This window comes from Pteropus medius, unplaced genomic scaffold (assembly GCF_902729225.1).
Source record: "Pteropus medius unplaced genomic scaffold, Ma_sr-lr_union100, whole genome shotgun sequence".
In the NCBI taxonomy this organism is placed as follows: Eukaryota; Metazoa; Chordata; class Mammalia; order Chiroptera; family Pteropodidae; genus Pteropus; species Pteropus medius.
Window position 1 is genome coordinate 3,666,478 of NW_024354498.1, and position 18,542 is coordinate 3,685,019.

Sequence of the window (18,542 nt, forward strand, 5' to 3'; positions counted from 1 at the left end):
AGATAGCACTGGGGTCGGGGGATGGTGGTGATCACTTCTCGCCTGTGGCGGGCCTTATGTTAACTTATGTAGAAGCATCATGAGTTAAGGTAGGTATAGGCAGTCTTTTCCAGCAGTAATCCAACCATTAGACTGCAGGAAATCACAGAACTCAGGGCTAGAAAGAGTCTTCATTGATTCCACAAATATTGGTTATATTGGGCATTGTGCAGTGGGCTGGGGTTATAATACTGAAAAGACAGATGTGTTCCTCACCCTGCTGGAATGCATGGTCTAGCAAGGCACAAGTGAGTTACATAAACCACGGCCCTCCACGAGCCTCCAGCCAGGCCCTAGGCCAGTTGCATATCTGCTGCTTGAGCCTTCCTGGCCCCTTGTCTATCCCTGTGGTATTGTAGTGGACCTTGAGTAGGTCTCTCCGTGGACTCTGAACATCATCTCCTCACTTTCTTGAATAGTTCCTGCTTCAGATGTAACTTTAAAAGTCCTCTGTGTTCCTAGGTTTTTGGGAGGTTGGGGATTGGAAAGCCTTTGCTCATTTTGCATGTTAGCCGGAAGTTGTTGATCACAGTCTGAGAATCAGATTTTTACTCAAGAATACATATTTAACAGTGGTGTGTATATTGTACATACATTGGGCAGGAAGAAGTGCCCAAGCAAGGAGGTTTACAGCAGACCAGGTGAGCCTTGGATTGGGGTAGCAGAAGTGGAATTGGACCTAGAGGACAAATGCAAGATAGGTTCTAAAACTAGAATAAATCAGACTTCCAACCAATTGGATATGAGGAAAAAGAGAAGTGGCTTTGTGGCATAAGGAGAACCATGAAGCCAGTAGGCTCAGGATGGAAGCTTGGCAGAGGCCAGCTCTTGCTCTCTCCCTAGCACCTGGCACAGAGTAGGCACTCAGTAAACATTTGATGAGTGAATTAACAGAATAGGCATCATTCAAAGGGAAGCAGGTTTGATCTGGAAGAAAGAATAGGTTTATTCATTCATTTAGTAAGCAAACATTGAGTTCTGTAAGGTGGGAGAAGGGCTTTTCGTGATGACAACTGTGTCCATCAACATTGAAAGGAGAAGGTGAAGGAGAACGGTGCATTAATGAGCTTGCATAAAGTGTGATTTTTCTTATGCTTGGCTGACAGTCAGAAAGCCCTTTTTAATTTCCACAAGCTTTGTGACAAGTAATCGAAAAGGACGTTTGTGCATGTGATATTTTCTAAACCACATTTTCAGTTGATAAAATAATTTCATTTCAGCAAAATTAAAATGAAGAAAATACATATATTCTCATCTTTAAAGAAAAGAAAAAGATCTTTTGGATTCAGGGCATCTAAAAGCAGCACTGGGTTTTGAGTCCCAGCCAGCAGCCCTAGCACACTTAAGCTTTTGTTCTGCCATCTGACTTTGGGGTTTGTGCTGACTTCATCTTAGTAACCATTGTTGCATTGATAGCGGCCTGAAGGAAAGGGCCTCCATTCTTTCTAAAAGGGATGTCAGACCTCTGGAGGGTGCTTGCCCATTTCTCACTCCCCGCTCTCCTGTTTCCTAGGACTGCATTGACAAAGGCTGGTGGGAAGGAGAGCTCAATGGCAGACGAGGAGTGTTCCCTGATAACTTCGTGAAGTTACTTCCATCGGAATTTGAAAGGGAGGTGAATGTAAGTGTTTATGGCCTTGATCTCAGTGCTGCACATGCTGTCAGAATTGTGGCTTCCCTGATGGGGCTTGGGATGTGACATGGGGTAAGTTTGGTGTAATGGTGAAGGGCACTGGCATTTTAGTTTGATGGACCCAGGTTCTGAGCCCTCAGCCACCTTATACCCCAGTGTGTGACTACGAACAAGTTCATTAACTTCTACAAGCCTCAGTTTCCTCATCTGTCAACTGGCAACAGTGATCCTTATTGTACGGTTGTTGCATGAATAAACAAGATAATATATGTAAAGCGCTTGGTGCAGTACCTGCACATTTAAGCAGTCAAATAAATGGCAGGAACCCTTGGCTGCTCCATTTGGTAAATGGACTGCCTGCATCCCGTGTAGCACATCCTTAGGGCTGGTAAAGTGGCCAATATTGTGGAAGTGGCTGAAAAGCACATTGTGAAGCTGAGAATGCAGAGGGAGGCCTGCTAATCTCCTTATAATGTGTGTACACATACATGGATGTGTATACACACATGTCCATACATATATATATATATATATATATATATATATATATATATATATATATATATATATATATATACACCTCTCATCTATGTTCTCTCTTTCTTTGTGGGAACCCATTTTATGATGCCATCATTTAAATGAGCCAGTCCATCTTTGTTTACCTCACTCTAGGTATATTGTTTCTCTGCCAATGACATAACAAGAAATTTTGAAAAGTTAGAAGCACTTTACATTATAAAGGTGCAGTGATTTGGTCCTGTCCATTCTATTCTGCAACCCAGGTCTCTTTGCTCAGGCTTTCACGTGACTTCTGCCTGCCTTTCCCAGCCTGGGCCCTCTTAATGCCCTTGTGGGCTCTGTTACTGGGCCAGGAACCTGACCTTGACCCATCACCATTCCCATGGAGCAGAGATTCAAGAAGGATAGCTATAATATTGGAGGGTTGGTTGCCAATACTAAACAGTATTGATGATGTCTGTGCTGCTTAGATAAATGGCTGTAATTGTTTAAGAAGCTAGCTGGTGTTGGTGCCCACCACAGTTATGCCCCATAGATTGTTAGATGGTGTGAAGCCTAGAGCCACACCTTTTAGGCTCTTCAATAGCTTACTTTCTTATACTGTTTAGCTGAAGGATGTTCTGTTCCACACACCTGTTAATCTCTCTTGGAGCCGAATTTGGGGTTCAGAGAATCCGGATTCTGCTTCCTAGTGGTTTCTAGATTCTTGATACTTATGGCTGGTCAGTGGACCACACTTTATTAGCATGACCTGGAGCTTGTTAGAAATGCTCAGTCCCCAGACCTGGTGCATCGGAACCTGCATATTAACAAAACCCTCAGGTGATCTGTTTGTGCATTAGTATCGAAAGTGCCAGTATAAAAGCAGATATCCGTCTAAGTGATGACAACCCTACTTTCCAGTTCCCACTCATTTAGGAGGGGAATAAATTCATAGAACAGAGAAGAGCTTACCATTTAATAAATACATTTTCCATGAAGCAAAATCATTTGAGCTGTTTTTACTGATGATGCTTGATTGCAGTAGTGGGTTATCAGTTGACAGAATCTATCCTGACAAAAACAGATGCTAATACTTAGTAAAAACTAGATAGTAAATGTTTTTGAAATAATAAAACACAAGAATGGAGTTTTACAAACATTTATAGAGTTGTAATGGTTGCAACTCTAGGCTGTGGCATCTGATAGCCTTGAGCACAAATTCTGGCTCTATCACTTACTTGTACAGTTCAAGGCCAACTCACAGAATGTCTCTAAGCCTCAGTATTCTCACCTAAAACAGTATGAGAATAATTGTACCTACCTTGAGAAGATGAACTGAGGTGATGTATATGAATTCCTTAGCACAGCGCCTGGTACTTTCTAAATGCCCCATACATGTTAACTGTTCCACTCTTTTAGTAATTACTATTACTATGAGTGTGGGAAGGCTCCAGCTAAAACTGTGCAGTGATGATGGTAATCTGACCCTGGTTCTTTTTTTCTTCAGCTGGTCAAGTCAGCACAGAGTTATCTTGGTATCTTGGTGAGCTTCCTTGGGAATCCAAATGAATCTAAGAACTTTGATAAAGAAATTAGTGCTTTATAAAATATATTTGTAGAGACAAATGAGTACAGAGTGGCCTAACCATGTTATTTCTCATATTTTTTCAAGATCTGCTCTCCAACAATTATGTTTTATATTCATTCATTCATTTATTCATTCTGTATTTATTGGGTCCCTTCTCTGGACTGGCCACCGTGCTGGTTCATGGGAAGTGAAGAGTGTACAAGGTTTACTGCCTTTATGTGCTTAGAGTTGAGTAGCAGGTCTGCTCTTTAAGGCTGTAGAGACCTGCCAGACCTTTCCAAAAAAACATTGAGGGTGGGGCTCTCCCACAGAGTGGAGGCAAGGGGGCCAACCAGACTGCCCATTTGACCATTCTCATTAGTCTTTGTGAGCCTGTTAAAGGTGGTCACATCCTGAAGCATTTGGACACCGAGACCAAGGTGACTCTTCTCCATTTGGCCAAAGAATTGGCAAGCATACTGTCCTACTAGACATATGCTACCTTCTTCATTCTGATTGAGGTAGTGTGATTCTTGGAGGCTAAGGTAAAGTCTGGATCATTCTTTTAACAAATGGGCAAAGCCTTTGGTTACCTACATGGTGACACCCTGCCTTCTAGTTCTCGGTCACATTTTAGTGGGGTAATAAATTCACTGAGGTGAGAGAGGCTCCATGGCATACTTTTCTAGAGGCTCTGCTTAGTTACATGAGGTATTACAGGAAGATGTCCATTGAAAGAGTGAAGTTGTCAGTGATGAGTGGACTCCTCTTAGCTTGCTCGTTGAGGCATGCACCCTTTTTGGGGCCCCATGGGCATTTCTCCAACCCAAGACAAGCAGCCAACATCTCCTAGCCTTGTCTCTAAGAAGCAGAAAACTCAATTTTTAGAGAAACAATAGCCATACCTGTCAGATAAAGTAATACTTGCAGTTGAGAAGTGATTGTATAATGTGACATTTAGCTTTTAGAAAATTCAAAGTATTACATCCTTTTTCATCCTTTCTGGCCTATAAAACCAGCCAACCAGCTTTGCATTGGTTGTTATAACAACCTTTATTGCTGCACCCAGAGTATCAGTGAGTCGGTGATGGAGATGGGGCTGCTGTTTGCTGAGTTGACTGTGTAAAGATGATTAGAATCATTAACACAACGGCACTACGTGAATGACAGAGTCTGAAACATTATTCTGCCATTGGTTTCAGCAGATGTCATCTTGTCTTGCCAGTGTCTAGGGTTGCAGTCATTCACCCAGAGAAGACTATGATCTGTAACGATTAGGGTGGGAAGCAGCAAACAGCATTTGTGCAACAGCAGACCTCTTGAGTCAGTAGGCATTACTGAAGCATTCCCATGGCTGGTACATTTTTCTGCCTGGTGTAGATTCAGGTGGTTACCACAGGGCCTGTTGGAATTCCTGGTGGTCTTCCTTTCAGAGAGTGCTCAGCAGATTCTCTCTCACCAGGGTGACAAACGCTTTGGGGCTTTTCCTCAAGATATTCCGAGATAGCACCTGTTGGTCTCTTGGTGCATTTTTAGAGAGATTATGTAAGCTATTTACCAGAGAACCTAAATTGAATGTCTGTTTATTTTGAGGCTTGACAGTAACATGGAATGTCAGAATGGAAAGATTAAATATTCTGTGAGCTCTAATGAAGCAGTGCGCGTACTCTGTCATTATTACTGAGGGGAAATATAAACGTGGACTCTCAAGAGCAGCAGAAATGACTTCTTACTGTCATCTAAAAAATTAGAATGAGCTTTCGGAAAGATAATGTTTCTGAAGCATCTTGTTTTAAGAAAGTCTCAGGCTCCAGTCCTTTCACGAGAAACTTCAATTCATCAGAAGATGTTACAGCTCTAACAGGCATTGATTTGGAGGGCTCTTCCAGGTTTTTGCCATGTCACGAATTGGGGCATTGCCCAAGTTCCCATAGGTGTTTCCTTAGTGAATGCTCCATAGTGGAGGGTCTGCCACTTAGCTCCAGGAACACAAAAACCCGCCCTCAAAGATTTCTAAAGATTAGCGTGACCGTAATGCAGGCTCATCTTTGCCAACTCACAGAGACTTACCGGAGAGCAGGCTGCCAGCTTACAAACTGCAATAGGAACTGAAACATCAGCCTGTCTGGAATGCATGGCTTGGCCTGTCTTGGGCATTTGTTCCCTGTGGACTTGATTCCTTAGAAATCAGATGCTACAGGAAATCACATTTATTTGGTGCTTTCTGGGAGAGCAAGGAATGGAAACAAAAGGAGCTGGTTGTTTTCATGAAGGGCCTCACAGGTATAGCTTGAGTCCCCCTCCAGCACCAGAGGGAAAGGTTTGCTAAAGGAACTCTGTGTTGAATTCAGCTAAGCCCAGATGATGCTTGCAAGGGAACTACACCGTTGGCCTCAGCAACTCTCCATTTTTCTGTTTTCATGGCTAACCAGACCTTTCCTGTTCATTATTGATCTTCAGATAGATACATTGTGGTACAATCAAGTAGATGCCCCATGATCTCGATTGCAGTTGAGCGCCAACCTTAAGATCATTCCACTTAACTGCAACTCTTAAGATCTTTCTAGGTCCAGGGTTTTTTCAGGTTCCAACTTTTATAGGAAAAGCAGTCTCTTCCTTGATTCCTACAAAGGCTAATCCACCATAGGTGAATTTTGCTGGTTTAACTCTGACTACATTCTCGCTTCCAAGTTCTTAGGAGGCCCTTTACCTTAGTCCTCATCACCTGACAAGCCAGTTTGTAAAACTCCTTTCCGTCAAAATTTTCTTTGTTAGTCATGTCTTTTGAGAACCACTGTTCTTTCTAATTTCTAAAGGTGCCCAATAAATTATTTCCCTGTTTTGAGTCTTCCAAAAAGAAACAAATATGTGCTTCTAATAAGTAGCATAATGAAAAAAATTCACCTATGATATTCTTTGTCTGCACATTTAGTTTTCTGGGTAGTCTCATGTGCAGAGATGGGGATTGTCGAGGCATTAAAGTTGCCCAAGTATGTGGCCTAATGCCGGAGCCCTAACTGAGCATCCCTGAAGTGGCCTGGATGGCACTCCTCTCTTCTCTGTTCGTAGTTACAGCCTATACTCTCCCAGTTGAGCACCTCATTCACTATACTCTTAGCTATTATTTCTCATCACTCCATCTGAACTGTAATCTCCTTGAAGGCAGAGCCCATGCCCCGAGCCTCCCCTTCATGGAGACTAATAGCGTATGTCAGTCCATTCAGGCTGCTGTAACAGAATCCCATAGACTGGGTGGCTTATAAACAACAGAAATGTATTTCTCACAGTCTGCAAGCTGGGAAGTCCAAGATCAAGGTGCCAGCAGATTTGGCATCTGGCGAATCCACTTCCTGGCCATCCTCTCACTATATCCTTACGTGGTGGAAGAGTTCTGAGGGCCAAAATCAAGCTCACATCTGCTTCCAGGACCTTATTGTATTCCTCCAACAAAGCCTTCCTAAAAGGTACTCAGCCATCAGGGGTCCACTCCTTTGGTTATTTGCACCAAACCACATGTCTGGGGCCAGAACGCTGGCTCAAGAGGCCAAGTGGTGAAAGGAAGTTCCTGCCAGGGAGGACAGTTAAGCCAGATGACAGACTCTTTCACTTGGGACTGGCCAGACTTGCCAAACAAAGGGCAGAGTCAATTCTGAAATCCCACAGCAGGCAGGAAAACTTGCCTTGCTGATGTCTTTACTCCAGAATATTCAGATCTATTTCCTTCCTGGTAATAATGGTAAGAAGTCAAATCTGGTTATTATATCCTTTGAAGGATGGTGTTTGCTTCTCTGTTCAAGCTAGTGACTCTAAACACGGGCAGATGTGCCTGCACGTGCACACAGGCCAATGTGCCCTGCAAATGTGAAGACCATGAAATGCATTCTGCTCTCCCAGAATCAGAAAATGTTGGCTCATTGATTTCGTTATGAACATTTTCATGTTGGCTCTTTTTTAATAAATTACCACAGTCTAGACATTGAGAGATGTGAGTTCTGGGCCCACTTTGGCTGCCACCTAGCTGTTAACCGACCCTTCTAGGCCTCAGCATGGCTCTAAGGTCCTCTCTTTCTAGCATCTACTTGCAAATTGAGCAGGCCGAAGCCACCTGGGTTTGAAGCTGCAGTGTTTTACTTTCAGCACGAAGGGAGAGATAACGAGAATAAATAGAACAAGTACCTCTAAAAATTCACAACTTAAAATACTCGCATGGTTCTGTCTGTGCATCTACAGGAGCTAGTTAATGCAGGTAAATGCCACAAGGAAAATGTTGACTTACTGCTACCCTGGAGGTCCCCAGAGTCCCATTTCCTTTATTTCATCACAATTGGAGATTTTGAGGAAAATCAACTGAGGTGCTGATGTATGTCATTTTATTTGAGAATTGTGAACCCCTGTGATCAATTTTTGACTGTCGCATTTTGCTACAGATTTACCCAGTCTACCTTTCGGCTCCCACTGCCCTGTCTTCTCATTGCATTAAGAGGAAAAAAAAATCTTTGTAGGTTCTTGTACAATTCTTTATTAATCATTTGGGAGGGGGGCGGTCTAAAACTACATGAAACCTTGGCCCTGATTTTTGTTTAGAATTACCTTAAAAGACAACTTACTTGAAAATGTGTCATTTTTCATCTAAGGAGGCAGGAAGGCTAATTTTGATGAAATCAGAGCAAAGTCAGTCAATGAAACAAAAAAGGACAACCTGTGAACCTACTCGGCTTATATAAGCAAATCGGGCCCCTGGCCAGCATTGATCAACGTCGTAGATGCAAGACAGACAGCTCACAAACTGTTTCTTCCTTTCAAAGCTGCCCCACCTGCCTCCGCAACTGCCAGGCTTCAAACGAAGCCTCACACCTCTGCCTCCTTCCTCTGCCATATTCAAGCACACACCTGCCATGACCACAGTTTTCACAGGTTGTCTGTTAGCACACTTCCTGTCATCTCTCTCTGGGTACCCTTCTGCTCTGCCCTGTCATATTTCATATGTCTGATACATATCAAACCTAACAACACTGAGGGGTTTTTTTTTTTTTTTTGCACAGTAATCTTGGAAAATATAATGACTTGTAATTGCCTTTTCTTTATCTGGGGCCCTGGTTTGAGGCAAGGTCACTAGAGGAATGGCCTCAGCAAGAGGAGGCTCATGCGAAATTGGTTCAAACCAGCAGAGGGTGAGGGAGACGTCTGTGGGGTAGGCATTGCTGGGGCTTGGCTGGGAAGAATTAGGCTACAGGGCGTTACCAGTTTCGTGAATAAGAAATTACTCAGATCCTGAGGTAAAGGAAGGTTAGTTGGCAGAGTTTCAATGATAACGTCATTAGGTAAACACACATCTGTCCCCAATCTAATTTATACAGAGAGAAGGGAGGAAGAAAAAGGAAGGAGTCTGGGTGGAGATCTAGAAGGGGCTGGCAAAAAGGGAAGGAGTAGTGCAAGATCTGTGAGCAGGAAACAGAGCCTTTGGCGTAGGGCCTGTATGCAAGGAGAGGCGACCCGTGAGGGTCTTTGTTTTTCATAATAAAGTTTGTACACATATACGCAAGACAGAAAAATATTAAGAAGGAGACACACACATATGCACTCATAATCCTGGAAACCACCACTATAAATTTTTTGCTTTCCAGTCTTTTTCTGTACATAGTGTAACATAGTTAAGCTTATACTATAGCTGTAACTTGATACCCACTTTTTTTCCAACTTTAACATAGTAGAGTTCCCTGTGTTGTGATTTATGGCTACATGATGGTTGTGGATGCTCTCTGGCGGGATGGACCCTTGACAGGGGAAAGAGCACCCTTTGGGTCAGGCAGCCCTAGGCTGGACTCCCAGTCTCCCGCTCCATTTAATAGCCTGGTGACTTGAAGAAATTACTTAATCTCTCCAAGCCTCAATTATTTCATCTGTAAAATGGGCATAATAATATCGCTATAGAGTTGTCACAAGGATTAAACAATGCAGTGCTTACCGACTCCCTCTGCTTGTGAAACTGCCTCTTCCTAAGAGGGAGCTAATATTATTGCCATTTTATAGATGAGGACGTTCAGCTAGGTGAGGTCACTTGCCCGGTGTCCATACTAATAATCGAAAGAGCCAGCATTTGTAGTGACAGTGAGATTCTGAAGCCCCACCTCTTACCCACTATGCTAACTGCCTACTCTGGGGTAACTTGGCCAAATCACCCAGCTAGTAAAGAGCAGAGCTGAAGTGTCATTGAATCCAGAGCCTATGTGCTGTGATACCCCCTGAGAAAATTCCTTGTGGGTCTCATATTCTCTAGGTATTACTTAAAACCATTTCTTCCTGTGTCCTGGTATTATATCAGGCACTGGTGGGTCCAGCTGAGGATGGGCAGGTGCTTTTGCTGGTCCCTGCGGTAATGTTGCAGGAGTGCATTTTCAGAGCACAGAAGAAAGTCTGTGAGCTTTTTTAAAATCACAAGTATATCATGCCTAGAGAGGGTCGGGAGAACTGTCAGCAGTGACATGGATCCCAAGTTCACACCTTCCCATTTCCATCTTTCCTCAATGATTTTGATACTGAGATGGTTCTTTCCTCGCCTTTGGCCTCCCTTCTCCCCTGTCTAAGAATGGTGTCCAAGAATTGTGCCCTGGCTGGATTCTCAGCCCCTGAATACTTGCCAAGCTCAGCCTCACTGCCTCTCTCCTATAGTCAATCTTGGTGAGCAAGGAGATACCCTAGAACCGGTTCAGGGGTGAATGCCATTGATTACATTCCTGCCTCTGTCACCTACAGGAGTGATAGGATGTGAGAGTAAAACAAATAGTGGCTGATAGGCAAAGAAACTCTATTCCACTTTCCAGGGCACAGTGGTCTGGGGTGGGGGGCCTCACAAATGGCCTGCCAGCTTTGGGAGGGAAAGGGTCAGAAGGCTTAGAACCCTACCGTGTCGCAGCAGCCCCTGGCCTGCGTTTTGTTGAAGGTCTCACATTCAGAGCAGATCTGATTTAAAGCCACCCCAGTGACTTTCTGAATCGCCTGGTTATTCAGCAGATTAAATCTTAATTGCAAATGTGGTTTCAGCGTAGGAGTACCATTGTGCTTGCTGGTTTCAGGCCATTTTTGCTGAGCCCAGCTTTTCCAGAAGGCTGTTACGAATTTAGAAAGGGGGAAATGGTATTTCATTTGTCCATCAGAGTTTTGTTTTGTAGACTGAATTTATTTTAGTGTTTGTTTAAAGGTGCCAAAACCTGACATCCCTAGAGAGAGGAATGCTCAATTTTTTTTGGAGAGAGCTTTTCTGGACTGTCCAGACTACATCTAGAAAACACTGTCTGTGGTCCTTATGTGAGAGGTCAGGCTTGCCAACAGTCTCATGTGGAATCATTTTCATTAATTTTTCAGAGACCCAAGAAGCCACCTCCTCCATCCGCTCCTGTCATCAAGCAAGGGGCAGGTAATGTATCTTTCAGTTCTGTCAATACAATGTGCATCTTTCTCTGTGTTTATTTACAGCATCCTTGGTAGAGCTCAAGATTCTTAGATTCATATGCCACAGACTGCCATACTGGGAAGTAATGATTTGGTCTCTCAACAAGCAGATTTTAAATGACTGTTGTTTTTCCTAAAAAGTAAATATGTCATTAAAATATATTCCTGATACAGCAAAAAACAAAACAAAACAAAAAAACAAAAACAACAAACAACAACAAAAACTAGTCTCAAAGAGAATGACCAGAAAGACTTGGCTTTGGAATAAACCAGTTTTGTCTGCTTTGTTTTTATTTTTCTAAAAAACCACTTTTGAGGAAAGAAGAACCTAATTGCCCTCCTTCTCCTATGCCTGCCTGATTGAGGGCCAGCTTGGAGAGGATCACTTCCCACAGCTCATAGTGTCACCATGCATGTATAGTGGTGCTGAATTTTAAATGTCCGTTCTGTGTGGTTAACCAAAATTTATACTTACTTCACTTACCTCTAACAACAAAAAAAAGTTTTTCCAGCAATAAATGCTTTTCTTCATGATTCTGTTTTAATCTTGAAAAGAGTCTAAGTCACCTTTTCTGTGTAGTTCAGATATTAAGGTTGAATAATATAGGACAACTTGATGTTGGACATTTAGTAACTTGTTACACACTGGATTCTCATACATAAAGATGGTAATTCATATTTCCCAATAGATCTCCTCTTTATAATTGTTAAAAACTAATTTATGGGGAGAAATTCCTCCATGAATAACTAGCTAAGAGGCATTTTTAAAAATTAACTAAAACAGAAGAGTGGGGGTATTTTTTAGTTCTACACACTCATAATTATGATATTTCTGTAGCATTTAGAGTATGAATACAATTCCAGATTGATTTATTCATAGACTTATTAGGAGTGATATTTTAAAAGTTCTTTTGACCCATCGATTTGGGGAAGAAATCAGCTTGACCCCAAATTCTATTCCCATTCCCTTCAACATAGTTGAGAATTACGGAGATTAAGAAATGGGGTATTAATTACATCTCTGTTCCACCCCCATCTTCGTTTGCATTAAGCAGTTTAATTTTGCCACCTAGTGGTTCTGGATGGATGAATATTTTATTGTATTGAAATTAAAGCAGGCTATTGATTTGCTTTTCTCTGAAGACCCTTTTCCCTAGAGGCCTTGGTAACAGATGAGAGACCAAGTTGATGAGTGGCCCAAGGCTCACGTAGCCTAGAATGTAACTGAGATTGGATTCTTCATGGTAGTAGAATTGTTAATTCTTCCTAGGAATGATACTGGAGTTCATTATCTTAAGGAGACTAGATTGTAGCATGATAGGCAAATTACTATTCTTTTAAAACAGTTTACCAAAGGTTATACTGACTCTGGGGCAAAGCAAGATGACATTTGATCTTCCTAGATTACTGTTACTGCTCATTTATCTTGCTGAATGATCTTGGGAACAGGTTTGTGACTGGGAAGTAGATGTTCATATTTTCTCCATCATCAGCTTTCCTTGTGTTTGATTATTTGCCAAAAATAAATAAGATACGGAATTGACAGAAGTCAGATTATATTGTTTAATTTGTAGTGAGTCTTTGAGGACATATAGATATAGTATGTGTTCAGTGGATTTTTTTAAAAGTCGTTTGGCTTCTGATGCTATGTACTTGAGATTTTAGTATCAAGCACCCATCCATAGGGCCGGTCATGTAAGGAGCTTGTCAAGCACACAACCAAATCCATAAATCAAAGGAGTACTTGTGATTGGCTTCATGCTTTAGCCATTTTTAAGTGTTTTTACGTTCCTAAAGTCATTGACACCGATGAAGCCTCCAGGGGAGGGAGCAGCTACAGTCCACATGGGTAAAAAGGAAATGTTAATTGGTACATTTGGGAAAATGTAATACTCGAAGGATTCAGACACAAATTGAAAGAACCTAAGGACAGCCACCATGTCTTCTCTGCACCTCCCTTTAGCAAAAAATATGTTCTAGTAACCATTGCTGCATAACAAACCACCCCAAACTTGGTGGCATACAATAACAGTCTTCTTATGTCCACAAATTCTGGGGTCAGGAATTTGACCAGGCTATGGCCAGAGTGTCTTGTCTCCCTGCTCCACGATGTGTGGGACCTCAGCTGGGAATGCCGGGCCAACTGAGGTTGCGGGATCCACCGTGAAGATGATTACTTCACTCTCATGTCTGGCTCTTCTTGGCCGGGGTAGCTGGAAGGCTGGGCTCAGCTGGGGCTGTAGGCCAGAGTGACTACATATGGTTTACACATGGTCTCTCCAGCATAGTGGCCTCAGAGCAATTCACTTCTTACATGGAGGTTCACTATTCTAACAAATAATGCATAAGCTACATGGCCTTTTAGGGCATAACCTTGGAAATTATACGATATTGCATTGGGCATTGGTTGAAACAGTCACAAGCCCACCCATATTCCAGGCAGGGGACAGAGACCCCACCCATAATAGGAGGGGTAGCAAACCATTTGAGGCCGTATTTTAAAACTACTACAAAATGGAATCCAGGTCCCTGAGAAATTCCTTTTAATTTGTAGAACATAATATCCAGTGACCCCTTATTTGCATATTTTGAAGATTAACTTTTTTATTTATTTATACACATTCCCCTCTCATACCCAGTAATTTTCTGTGACTATGTTGATGCCTAAGGAAGTCAGATTTAAATATCAGAAAATATTAGTGGTGTTCTTTTTAAATTAAGAATGAATATAGGCAGGCAAACTTAATGACATAGGCCAGAAATGGCTTCTGTTCTGTTTCTAATCACCTTATGTTTGCTAGGTAACACTAGCACTTAGGGGAAAAAAATCCGTTGATTTTGCTCTACCTAATAAATATTTAAAACGCTGGCATATCTAATAAATGAATAGAGAAAACGTTTTCTGATCACTGTTATCCCTCCTCCCATAGGTACCACTGAGAGAAAACATGAAATTAAAAAGATACCTCCTGAAAGACCAGAAACACTTCCAAATAGACCAGAAGAAAAAGGTATGAAATTAAATCTTCGTTGGCACTTCTAGAACACAAGAGACGAAGCTGTCTGACACAGGGCTAGTCCGGATTATCCACAGAATTTGCTTTTTCTTTGGAATATGGTCATTATGGTTTTGTTTTGATTGCTTTTAAATGTCTCATTTCTAAGGAAATAGGAGAAAGGTTTATGTGGCACTTCTTTGGGCCAGAATTTCTCATCAAATGAAAAACAACTAACCCAGTCATTTAACACATCGGGGTTCTTCCACCCCAGTCTTCCTGCCATCACTGCCCTCCTTATACCAGCAGTATCCTCATCCTCTGTCACTGCTGGGCCTTTCACTCTGGGTACAGACACATGTCTTTGGTCAAGAATGCTGGGAGAAGGGAAGCATGGTAAAACTGGAAGAAGCAGCTTGGTATTTGCCGTCCCCTGAAGGTAGTCAGAAATGTTATTTTCAGGGAAGTAGCTTAACCCGTTTTACACAGTCAGTTTTATGAATGTGTTTGATTCCTACTGTTCTGAGCATCTATCCTAAAGAAATCTGCATGCTGTGGAAGGGCTCATTAGGTGTCTAAGATTTGATCGATCACACATTTTATGGGGAAAGTGCTATGTTGTTATTATGAACAGGAAGCAGAGCACATTCCATTTATAAAAGCAGTTATTTGTAGGTCACAAGAGAAATGCTGAATTAATGAATGTAATTATTTGGAGGTGCTCCTGGGTGGCCTCCTGAAACTTTATTGTGAAATTTAATATTTTCTATCAGCCTGCCACAAATTTTACCAACATTGTGAGCTCTTAAGAAGCTACACCTATTTCTTTCACAGTGAACAGTTAAAACTTGAGTTATGGAACCTCATTGTAAAGGCCAGGTCTGCGTCACAGATCAATGAAAAACTAGCTATTGAATGTGTACCAGGCCAATAGCTCTTTGATAAAAGTGTGCATCGTGATATAAGTGTGAGCAAACACTGCCTGCCCCCTGTCTTCATAGAAGACACGCGGCTAGTTTGCGGTTAACATAGCCAGACTCCATGATGAAGACACTTCCTGATCTGTTCCATGCTGACTAGCATGGGCTCAACTTATGTGCAGATGACTACCAGATGGCTATACAGTTCTGGTTCCTTCCCCAACCAGGGCCCCTTGTTCTGTGCCACAGTGGATCAAGAAGGCAGAAGCCCTGGTCACAAGCAACAGAGAAGCCAGGGAGCTAACCCCACCATGAGGCTTGGCTTCCCTGTTAGGCGGGCACAAACCCCCTCTCTCATTCGTTCTATGGGCTGCTGGGGCCCCCATCCCTTCCAGCAGGAGGAATCTCCCCTCCTTTACTTTTGAGCCAAGCCCTTCCTCTTCTGCTCTCCATGTACCAGCAGATGAGTACTCAGCATTCCTGGATGGAGCATATTCCTCCACCAAAATGTTGTGGGGATGAGCACCATGATATCTACATAATAGGTGATGGGCTTTTAAAGCTCTGCCAGTCGGCCTGGGCACTCAACCAATACGAGTTTGGGTTTGCAAGTAAAACATGTTCAGAGTTCCAGCTACAAGAGCATAGGGAACCTGCCTGTCATCTGGTGGGAAACTCTCTGAAGTTCTGTCTTTATGAAGAATGTGGACACCTGCTTTTTATACCATGAACAGGGCAAAGCTAATTAGGGACAGAAAAAAATGGAGCTGTCACTGAATGCTGCCCAGTTGGGCCACCAGATCTGGCTTTAACTTCATTTTAATAGCTCTGACTCCCAAACCCCTTGAAAACCAAATACCTATGAAGCCCAGGTTTATATTCCAAGTTCAAACTGTACAAAAGAATCCAGAATTAGTTGTTATTCCCTGAAAAGCTCCCCATTATTGGCTTATGGCCCTTTATACAGGCCGACCTGAGAGGTGTCAGGTCTCTTTTCTTCCCATACCCAGCAGGTCCTGTGAGTCATTTACCAAACACATCAACCATTTGCTGAGCACCTGCTATGTGCTGGGCACTGTACAGCATTCTAGAACGATGACCAGACAGGGGCCTTGCCCTGGAGGCTGACAGCTTCCATGCTGGCTGCACCGAGTATACAGACACCCAGAAAGTATGCAAGTGAGCCTGTTTATACAGGGCTGCCCTTCGTGGCTCAGGTGAGGAAGTAATCTGCCTTTGAGATCGGGTCAAGCTGTTGAGAAGGAAACATGACGGTGTCACATTTCAGCCAGGCCTGATAAATGGGCCTGACGAAGGGTGAATAGGAGTTTGCCAAGGGTGGTCAGTGGCCAGAAAGGCCCTCCAGACAGAGGCACCAGCATGAGCAAAGGCAAACAGTGGATCGCAGCTCCACGGGGCTTATTCTAACCTGACGAAGAATGGAAGATGCTCTTCCATGTCCAACTTCACCTTTGCAGGTGGCATTGGTGATTTTTTTTAAGCAGGAAATAAGCAATCTGCACCTAAGCATTGTTACTTACACTAGATCTATCTGTCTTCTTTATGCTTTTTTAAACAATGACTTAAAGAAAGACCAGAGAGAGAGCCAAAACTGGATTTACAGAAGCCTTCTGTTCCTGCCATACCGCCAAAAAAGCCACGACCACCCAAGACCAATTCTCTCAGCAGACCAGGCGTACTGCCTCCGAGGAGGCCTGAACGACCAATGGGTCCCCTGACCCATACCAGGTACTGCTCTGCTGTCATTGCTGGGGACATGCACAGGGCTGGGAGAGGGGTGGCTACGGGACACAGGAGAGGGGCCTTGAGTGTGGCCAGCTGGGGGGAGAAGCTGCCCTTCTACCCTCCAGCAAAGCTGTCTGAGGACTCTGCCACTTCTGTCCTTTCGCCGGTGCTCTGGCAGAAGTGAGTGCTGGGAGGTGCAGCGTGGGTTTCAGGATTAGCAGATGAGGATCAGGTACCCAGCATCTGTGCCCTGTTCACAGGCCGGGATGTTCTCTGTGCTTCATTAGAGCAAGGCCGCTGCCCTTCACACTGGCAATGCGGACACCGCGCCTCCCTTCTTCCCCTGGGTGTCTTGCTGGAATCAGGCACACATGTCCCTCTGGCATCTCCATCCCCTGACCCTGTCCTGCTCAGTGGTGACTCCTTCCACATCCCCAGGCTCCCTCTGCCTTGACCGCACGGCCCTATTGTGGAACCCAGGACCTAGCATGGCAAATATTGTCTTAGTGTACATGTTTCTGAACTATGAGACCCTCAAAGGCAAGGGATATGTTTTGTTCAGGCATACGTTCTAAGATGTGCCTAGGAAAACTCAAATTTATTCCCTAGCTGGCTGGACTCATGTGTTAGTAATGTAAAATCAGGGTTAGACATTATGGCTTCCAGACCTGGGCTGCTCACTACAGAACGAGGAAGTGTTGTGTTCTCTCCACAAGTTTATTGCCAGAACTTTCTACCGTGACATGTATGTTATACACGTTGGTGTAATATACTAGAGCAAGTCAGTGGCCTGGAGATTTTTACATGTCTCTGTCAACATACAGTCACTCATCAGGTTTTTGTTCTCTTGAGCTAAGTTTACGTGGTGAGAGTCTCACGGGGCTTCAGTGCCATGGTGTTAGAATTGGGTGGGCTTCTGGGCTCGCATCTCACCCCCTCATTGAAGGAGTGCAAGCCCCAGCACATCACTGCCCCCTCATCTCACTTTCTCCATCTGTAAATTGGGGATGATAATGGAATGCTCATAAAAGGGTAGAACAAAGTAATTCTCAATATGTAACCCCATGCCTGTAAATCAAAGTTACTTTCATTGTCATCTTTATTATAGCATATCAAATTTAGTATACTGCAGTAAAATAAGAATAGTTCATTTACTTTTGAGAAAAGATTTTTAAATTGTGGTAAGGCACACATAACAAAATTTACCACTGTAACCATTCGTAAGTGCACGGTTCAGTGACTTGAAGTACATTCACATCGTGCAACCACAACCACCATCCGTCCATCCATAGAACTCTTTTCATCTTGCAAAACCGAAACTCTGTACCCCTTAAACAATAACTCCCCATTCTCCACTCTTCCCAGCTACTGGCAATGACTATTCTTTCTGTCTGTATGAGTATGACTACTATTAGATGCTTTATATAAGTGGAATCATAAAGCATTTGTCTTCTTGTGACAGGCAGATTTCACTTAGCCTGATGTCCCCAAGGTTCATCCATGTCGTACCATGACTCATTTACTTTTCATAACTACTGCAACAACAACACACCCCTACCCAAATATAGAGGCAGGCAGCCATGTGAGGATTGAGAGATGTTAGAATCTCAGCCAGCCATGGTGTATAAGCCCATGTGTGGGAGGCCGGCTGCCCAGATGAACACAGAGCCTTGATTATCTCGAGTAGTGTG

The 18,542-nt window shown here is 43.1% G+C and overlaps 1 protein-coding gene across 5 annotated transcripts in view; it reads left to right on the top strand.

The window, feature by feature from the left end:
* SH3KBP1 (SH3 domain containing kinase binding protein 1) overlaps positions 1-18,542 on the top strand; it is a 313,545-nt gene that overhangs the window by 246,207 nt on the left and 48,796 nt on the right. For all 5 annotated transcript variants that reach the window (XM_039852304.1, XM_039852302.1, XM_039852303.1 and 2 more), the window contains 4 exons: positions 1,553-1,660; positions 11,103-11,154; positions 14,120-14,200; positions 16,695-16,854. In XM_039852304.1, the coding sequence (XP_039708238.1) occupies positions 1,553-1,660; positions 11,103-11,154; positions 14,120-14,200; positions 16,695-16,854 (401 nt within the window). The remainder of the gene's footprint in view (positions 1-1,552; positions 1,661-11,102; positions 11,155-14,119; positions 14,201-16,694; positions 16,855-18,542) is intronic.